Raw genomic sequence first — 9224 nt, forward strand, 5'->3', positions numbered from 1 at the left:
CACTAGAAGGAAAACCCATTTGTTACCATTTATGTCCTGAAGTCCAGGCCCTTTGGAAAAGCGTTGGATCTTACGTCCTTTTAGATCAAATGTCCTAGAATTCAGAACTTTTTAGAAATGCTGTGGTATTGGTTTCACTTGTTAGAGAATGAGAGACAGAGAATTAAGAAGATTCTAACCTTTTGCTAGGAAAGACTTGTAGAAGGCAGGATAGATTTCCACCTTATAGACTAGAAAAGACATTTCTGAGGTAAGAGCTCGTCAGGATGGTTCTGACTACTTCACAAAACAAAGAGAATTAATTTTGGGTGGGTGGAGGGTGGGATGGGACTTTCCCCTATGTCCTCCCCACCATGATTTCTATGATTTTGCCTTGGTTTGCTCATGGTATACAGAGCCTGATTGACCATACAGCAGTTAATGACATTGTTACACCAGTTTAAAACTGGTGTCAGAGATCAAAATCAGGCCTGTTGCTTTTTATAGCACAGAGGAACGGGGATATGAGATTCCAGTCACTGGGCCGGAGTTCAGAACTCACTCGTTTTCCAACACCCAGTGCTATCTAATTCCCCTGAAAACTTGCCACCTACAGCACAGACCAAGGCGTGGAAGAGGGGAATGCAGAGCAGGCATGAGAATGTGCATCTCAGATCTCTGTGTGATGTAAGGTTTTCTTTCCATGTTACTATTATTTATGATTTGTATCACAGTCATGCAGCCACAGTCGGTGTCTCCTGGTACTGTACACATACTACATGAGACAGTGACGGCTCTAGAGCATGTACAGTCTAAACCAGTGGGGGCCAACCTTCCTGGCAGGTATACCACCAGGTAAACCCCGCATCCTCTCCAAGTGCCACTCTGATCCCCTTCCCTTGCCTGCTCAGTTGTTTTGCTTTCTGTTCCCTTGCCCTGTTGGTTGCTCTTTTCTTCTCCTTGCCGCATGCTTCCTGCTTGATCTGTTGCTCTACTTTCTGCTCCCAACCCTATCTATCACCATTTTTCCTGCTCCCACTCTGTAGGAAGCACCTCTCTTTATGGAAGAGTAACATTATAGTTAATGCTAGACACAGGGCAGCTGTGGAGCTTCTGATATAACCATCCACAGCACAAGGAAATTCTGGGAATGAATCCATAAGGTATTCAGGGGGGACAGTTCGCATTCTTGCTCTGGAGAAAGGAGGATTAGTCACCACACTTCAGGGGAACAGGTGGACCGGAAGAGTGGGACGTGGGGACCTTATGCACATGGAGAGGCTCCAGAGAAGGGGGTGGCTGCCTTGCAAAGCTGAGGATGAGCATACACTGCACAGAGCAGAGGCACTGCACGCAAGCCTCTGAGGAGGTGGGTGTGAGACACAGGCCACAGACCAGGACAACTCTGCTTGTGAGCATCTGACTTCGTGCTCCAAATCCATTTATCGGCACACTACAAACAGATGTGTATTTATCTGTCCTGGGGAGCAAGAAAGCTTCATGGGAGTCAAGGCTGTGAGATCTAATTTCTGGCTCAGCTGCTGCTCACTGGGTGAGCTTTGCCAAGTGGCTTAATTGGTCTGTGCCTCCATGGGTGAAATGGGAATGAATTATACTTACCTGCCTCCCAGTGGTATTGCTAGGATTAACTCATTCACAGATGCCAGGTGCTTTTATGAGGTCCTTGGATAAAAGGTGTTGTACAAGAGCAGTAAGGTAGGCAAGGCAGGTAGGTCAATAGGTAGGTAGGTACACAGACAGACAGACAATTCTGCGGGGCAGATTTTCTATATTAGCTCTGCCTTTCTTCCCACTCTTATTCAGAGTTAAGGAGGCGGCGGACTAATTTCCTCAGCCTGAAACGATGCCCAGTTACCATGATAAGGCCAGGTTTTGCTCCAGGCCAAGAGAGAGCTCAATGCTAGAACACGTATCTGAGCGCATTAGCTCCAGAGCTGGATTGCGTTGCAGACCACCACCCCTTCTTGTTTTCACAGCTTCCTATCCAGGGACAGGCAATGAGAGAGACATATGCAGTGCACACCCAGACAATGGCAGACAGGAAGGGCTATCGGCTTCCCAGACAACATCCAGCCCTCCCACCTGAACAATGAGGATTGCAGGCCTAATATCGACACATGGCTCTGAACACAGCAGCGCTGTCTGTGTACAATACAGCACTTAAGTGGCAATAGAGCTGGGACAACTCCCTGGATGGGCTGTACAATCCATCATCAGCCCAGCATGCCAGGCCTGCTGGTGTCCTGCAAGCCCCTCTGAGCCCTGGTGGAAAGCTGATCTCACTCCCCCCGCCCCAACAAACAGCATATGGCCATTCATTCCCACTGCTGCATGCTCATTCCTCTGCCTCACTGAACTTGCTAAGTTGCCAGCCAGCTATGCCCTAAACAAGTGGCAACAGAGAGTTATAGTGTAAACGGGAAACAAGGGTAGGGGCAAATGATACAGCCAGAGAGCAACCAGAAGTGTATTGAACACCACTGTGGATCTTCAGGCTTGTGGTGGGAAAGTGAGGCAAGGCAAAAAGGCGGCTACTTTAACCCTTGCGAATGACTGTAGTTACCCTCAGTCAATGGCACTCGGCTGCAATGCCTCCTTCCTGTGACTCCTCCCTGGAAAGGAATCTGAGCCTCCCACAGCAACAGCTGATCTTTCTCTGGGCGCCTGCCCAAGCAGCTGTACCCCTTCACTTGTCTCCTGCCCACTGCAGTAGCTCTGCTGCCTCAGACTGCTTCCCCTCCTTCTTCCTAGCTCCCTTTTCAGTCCAACTGACACCTGCTTTCATCTGTCCCACTTCCGCACTACAAGTTCTCCTCCCTTCCCTGTCAAGTGAGTACCTAGACCAGTGGTGGCCAAACCAAGGCTCTCTGCAAATTGGCCAAAGCCCTGCCCACTTCTCCCCAAGGTGGCTCTGGAGGACAGTGCAGCCCAGCACCTCCCGCTGCTCTGGCTTTCCCTGCAGGGAGCGCACCCCAAGCTCACCCTCTTCCCTTTGGGACTGCCGGCTCAGGTGCTAGGCTGCCGGGGTGGGGAGCTGCAGCCGTGCCACTTACCCCAGGGCGTACTGCCAGTGGGGAAAGCCAGAGTGGCTCGGCTTGTCGGGGGGGATCACCTCCACTCCAGGTAACGCAGCACCCTCCACTCTCTGGCTCTTGAGCTTTGGTGGAAGAATGAATGTGCCTCCCAGGGTGAGTAACTCTGGCCACCCCTGGCCACTAACAGAAAGGATGATTGCTTAAATACTGGTTTACAATATTGAGGAAGATCAATTCTTATTTTTCACCTCCTTGTTTTGAGTCTCTTTAGGTGTGACAGGCTCAACTCTTTCCCCCCCCTTGCTACTATGACATCCCAGTCACCACAACGACACTCCCTGGAAAGCTACAACCCCAGACCCCCTTCCTAATGCCGTTTCCCTCCCCAGGCCAAAATTTCATGCCCACTCCAGCCACTTCCCAGCCCTTAGGATACACTGATCTCTGCTCCTGCCTGGACAGCTCATTATTCTGATGGGAAAGAAATTCAGGGCAGGTTTCTCCCAGCCAGGCATACTATTGTGAGCTCTGGGAAACTTAGGAAACTCTAGGAAACTTAGGAAGGAAAGAAAGGCAATTTAAGAGGGTGGGGAAAACAACCTTCATCAAACCAAACACTCCACACAGGAGCAATGAAAAACACCAAATTCCCAGGAGATTTGGAGGGAAATGTCCCCCAAACTAAGAGAATTTAGACCACATGGCAGGGGCTGAATTGGTTCCCAGGTTTCTACAACAAAAAGTCCCTCAACTTTAGAAAGAGGCACAAGACATGGAGCCTGCCAATGCTGGGAACAAGGTGACTCCGATTAAGATGGAGTATTGTATATAGGACATACCACTTCTGCAGCGCATGAAGGACATGCAGTTTCCTCAGGCTGTAGTTCCATATGAAGGCTTCATCTATGCTTGGCCCAAAGGCAAGGGGAGAATAAGCCTGGTTTAAAATCCATGCATTGGTTTTCCATGCTAATGATTCTGCTGACTGATAAGAGGCTGACAGTAATCATTTTGCATAGTCAAAGAAATATCTTCAAGTTCTCTCTCCACTGAGAGTCTTCACCTCCCCGCCAATTCCTGCGATTAAATTGTTATTTCAGATTCTGATGACTTGAGCGTGATGATCACCATTTTTTTGTTCATTCAGCAGTATAGCTTACTGCCCTCTCATAGATCAGGATCACATTGTGCTAGGCGATATACAAACAGAACAGAAACTGTTCATGTTCCAGAGTACTGTCTTTTCAAACATCAGTTTTGGAGTCCATCCACAAAAAGAAGGGAGAAAACTCATACAAATTTCTATGAGAGGGTTAACTTCTCACACACACACACACACACACACAGCCAACTACAATAATGAATCAAGTGGGTATGGAAATCTGATTATATGAAATCATCTCAAGGACATTGCTTCTATTCTGGAAGTAGCGGAAGCTGCATGGATGAAAGAAGCATTTTTAAGAAGCTCAAAACAGAAGCACATACAAATTTACAAAGAGGTTGATTCGTGGGTCAATTAAATCGCAATATTCTGTTGTAAAACACACGAGGTTCAATAAACGCGCGGGGGGTAAACTTCCAGCAGGGGTGGCTGATGAATGAATTGGAATGACTGGCAATAGCTGCCTATCTTATTTATAGGAATTCATTAGAAGAGCAAAGAAAAAGATATAGTGAGTCAGGAAGAACGATAAACTAGTTAATGTTTGGAGAGTGATTTCAAAACATAAGACCTTGCAGAAGGGCTTGGTATTATCACCGGGAACTTATTGTGAGCAGAACAAAGAAGCCTGTTGTCTGATGGATGCTCTTTCAAAATGTTTTGCCTGATGGAGACCCCTGCTCCACAGTGGGAGCTCCAAAGAGAGGAGTTAGATAAGAGTCTAGTTGTTCATTCTTTCCTGATGTCTTTCTAGGTAATTACACAGTCCCTCGTGATGTGCATTCGCTGCCATTGCAAGGTGCATCCTTGCACTCTGTTAGCTCAGTCCCTAACCTTTCTGATGTAAAAGGCATGCTTCTGTCAAGCATTTTCATGTTAAGCTACCACTCTCTTTCTGTGGATGGATAGAAAAGAGCAGGAAGGGTTTACTGTACAATCCACGTCCAGGCTGTAGGGAGATGGGGGTCCACAACTCTCAAAGTATAACAGCCCGTCGGTGTTCTTGGGGAGCACTCATCTTCACGTGGGCCATCAGTCCAAAAAGCACAAAAAGGCTTCAGTAAAAACCCATGGAATTCAAAAGGCACCGTGCTGACATCAGTCTGCTTTGGACAAGGTCCTCAAACCAGTGTAGTGGGAAAAGGGCTTTCTTGTATAATTTGGAAATATCACTGTTCCTGTACTTTACTTCATTCTGGGAGGTATTAAATGATGCCTAGAGAAGAGTAATTCACCAAGGACTGCTGAATATATTTGGCACATTAAGTTATACATACATTACATGTGGCCTTTCAGCCTAGGTGAAGCTCAACACAGGGAACATGGCTGTAAAGAGGTCGTGTGGGACAGGGGGGGACAATGAGAGCCCCAAATAAAGCCTACAGTCTCTGGAGGACTCTAGAGCCAGTGCAAGGCTGACCTTCTCTCTACTGGTCCAAACTACCCCCTCCCCTCCCCCCCACACTTCTGCTCTACACAGTACCACTGGGCTGCTTAAATTCATATGCAGCATTTTAGTAGAACCAGCAACTCCCACGGGCTATGCCTCCCTACTAAAAATGAGGATGGATGCAATCTAATTATTTTCAGCAAATGAGGTGCAAATCTGAGGCATCTGGCAAGTTGCCTGGGGGTCACTTGATTGAACAAAGATACAGTGCCCTAGTGTCAGGACTACACAGGAGGAAGCTTTCAGCAACCCTTGCCTCAAATAAGCAGGGTGGGAAAGAGCTTAGCAGTCCAACAGTGCCTGCATCAAACTGACATCACTAGCACTCACACTGTATACCACCAATGTGACTCTGTACCGATATCACCTCTTCTAATTTGACAGCCAAAAGGCACATATACTTTGGACACTGCTGCAGTGCAGCCGGCGTGATTACAGTGAGCCTGGTATCTCCATTCATAGTGGAAAGCAGAATAACAACCATCCTTTGCACTGGTGCAATGTCTTGAAGCAAGGCATCTCAAAGCATCTCACAAACTTAAATGAGTTAGTGCCATATTAGCCACATAAAACAGTAGCAAAAAGGCGGCCTGGGATTGTTTAGTTGGCTCGCAATGTGCAATCAGCAATTTTGCTCATGGTGAAACGTAGGCTGACACCGTTTTGTGAAGAAGGTGACCTCCTTCCTAGAGGGTTTCACTGCATATAAAGAAAAGCACACAGTGCAGGGACCAAAGTTTATCCATACCGTGCAACCCTGTTGATTTCTCTGGTCTTCAGTGGGTTATGTGGATGTAACTAGCAGTAAAATTCATCACTCCCCCCCACCTCACTGCCACCCATAGAATAAAACACCTAAACTTGAATTGAATGCAACATTCAAAGGACCCAACTCAAATGCAGTTTTAATCTGTATAATCCCTAAAAACTCTCTGTACTCATACAATGATAGTAGGCAGGTCCTCTTCCCGGTCGGCACCTGTAATCCTTATTGGTATTAAAAGGAGCTTTGAACAGATAAAAGAATATACCTCCAGGTATGCTATACTGAATCAGGGCCCTTGCACTGAATCCAGGCATGGAGGCATATGAGACTCTCTGTACTCTTCTCTATCCATCTATGATTTGCACCATGCTCATTACTTTTTGTTTCCTACAAAAAGTTTTACCCCAGATTTGTGTTTTGGGGAAGACAGAACAGGGTATCCATCCTCTTACTTGCATTGCCATCATCAGCCCCACCCAATCCTCACCAGTTCTCTTAGTCCCATGTCCTATACCATTATTTGTCAGTTTATTGAAATTTGTTCAGCAGTTTTATTTCACTTGCAGTTTCCTAAACCTTTCAACCCAGCCACAAGCAGCATCATTCTGACTGCATATTTCCAAAAATGGAGTGGCCGCCTTGGATCTGGGCCAGTGGGAACACCAGCAAGGGGTCAAAGGAGAATCGAACATCCTCCTGTCTCTCCCAGGGACTGATTCAAAGCCTGATGAAGTCACCCATCAAAACCTTTCACCCCAGCCACAAGCAGCATCATTCTGACTGCATATTTCCAAAAATGGAGTGGCCGCCTTGGATCTGGGCCAGTGGGAACACCAGCAAGGGGTCAAAGGAGAATCGAACATCCTCCTGTCTCTCCCAGGGACTGATTCAAAGCCTGATGAAGTCACCCAGAGTCTTTCTATTGATACCAACACATACTGGATCGGGCCCAAAGAGTGGGTGGGTGAAGGAAATTTCTGGACTGGTTGAACCAAAAGAACAAATTCCCTTTGCACCCATGGAGTGAGAAACCCTTCCGAGGAGAAGCTGAAGGCTGCATTACTGTATGTGAAAATGCTGAAGCTGAATGCAGCCTGGGAACAGGAATCCCCACTTCCCAAAACCGCATGCTCCGCACAGCCTCCTCCAACCCAGACCTTGGCCTCAGCATCCTCTGGTGAAGTCAAATGTTATGCAGGGAGCACTAAAGCACCTAACTTTCATCTCCAACTCATTCTATTTCCCCTTCTTCACACCAGGTCAAACTTAGTGATGACAGTGATACATTTCCCCTGTCAAATGTGAGTTTTCCACATCCTCGGGCATGGGGCATAAGAAGCCTCTCTAGTTCCAGTAGCTACTGGGGAGCTGGAACACTGAGGCGAAGGGCAAAGAGCTAAACTGGCATTTCCAGTTCACATTAAAAAGCAGCATGACGGCAGAGGAGGGAAGTTCCATCTCCAGTAAATGTGTGGAGCATACAGTGCTCTCTGGACAGTTTTGGGCTCAGCATTTAGCAACAAAAAGGAACCCAGCACGTTGAGGCTGCCCAGTGAACTATCCTAGGATTACAGCCCAAGACACTCAGTGGGTATATATCAGCATAGCTACAAAGAGGAAATCAGTAGATCCAGGCTGACTTTACAGCAGCAGAGGAGCTGACCCTCTATGGACCTGCAGCTGCACATGCATTGTCCATAACATGAGTCACAAGAAAACTTTGCTAGGCAGAGTCCCTCTCCTCCAGTCGAGAGGCACGCACATCCACAAACTCTCCGAGGCAAGAGTTACAACCAGCAGGTTCAGGTAAGTATCGCAATACAGTCGTGTTAAGCTATTTTTGCTATGTGCTTTTGCGAAAGCCACCACCAGTAAGTTCAAATCTGCCTTCCTTCTTTTATTATTTGAGTTTCATTTATTTTCCTGGCTTCCAATATGTTCTGTCTGCCTCAGAGCCCTGTTCACTAATGCATTCAACTGATTGAAATATATGTGCACACGCACGCACGCACACACACACACACACACACACACACACACTGTGCAACAGAACAATATTACTCTTCTCTCCACAGTACGAGCAAATGCCCCTCTGGGAAATAAACAGCCCGTGGTGTTTGGAATTAGCTAAATATCTATGGTGGAGAGTTAATGAACTGAGCTCCATGTAACAAAGAACCCCTCCTCCCTGCCTTCACTCAGCCTGGGCTAGGCAGGTAAAGACTTACCTTAAGAGGTTTTCTAAGCCCTGTTTACTGGAATTCCTCCTCAGGATTGCACTGGTCATGGTGGGAGAGGTTGAACTCAGGGCAGGCTCACAGATCCTAGCTGCTAAACCTTCTTTTCCTCACTTTCCCCCACCCCTCCCTTTTCTCTTCTTCTTTTTTTAAAATATAAATAATCCTGTTAGCTCTCTCTCTCTCCCTCCCCTCTCTCTCTCTTCAGGAAGTTCTGCAGCTGGTTTCCTTTTGTTTCCCTAAGCCCCCCTGTTCCCCCCCCCCCTCTTGTCTCCTCCACCTCTACCTCCTCCTTCTCAGCCTAGTGGAAATGTCAGAGAAAAAATCTTTCAGAGAGAAGCTTTGTAGTTAGAGGCAAAGCAAGGTCCCCTCCCTGCGTGCATCTGATTGCTGAGTGAGCTCAGTGTGAAGCCTTGAGCTCTACAAGCAATGGACTATTCTTATATATTGATATCTGTTGCAGTCTCTTCTTTCTTAACTCTCCTTCTATCTTATGCTTTCTTTTCTTTTCTTTTTCTCTACTTCCCAATTCCCTATTTATTGTCCATCTTCTTCACTTTCTAGTCTGTTT

General features: G+C 47.0%; 1 protein-coding gene across 2 annotated transcripts in view; it reads right to left on the reverse strand.

Moving 5' to 3' along the window:
* LSP1 (lymphocyte specific protein 1) overlaps nt 1–9224 on the reverse strand; it is an 83890-nt gene that overhangs the window by 51019 nt on the left and 23647 nt on the right. Inside the window, exon 1 of one of the 2 annotated variants that reach the window (XM_006033652.3) lies at nt 8645–8864. The exons of the other annotated variant lie outside the window; for it this stretch is intronic. Within the exon in view, the coding sequence (XP_006033714.1) occupies nt 8645–8703 (59 nt within the window). The 5' untranslated portion in view covers nt 8704–8864. Of the gene's footprint in view, nt 1–8644; nt 8865–9224 lie in introns of those variants that run through there. 2 annotated transcript variants of the gene reach the window in all.

Source organism: Alligator sinensis, unplaced genomic scaffold (genome assembly GCF_000455745.1).
Source record: "Alligator sinensis unplaced genomic scaffold, ASM45574v1 scaffold1299_1, whole genome shotgun sequence".
NCBI lineage: Eukaryota > Metazoa > Chordata > Crocodylia > Alligatoridae > Alligator > Alligator sinensis.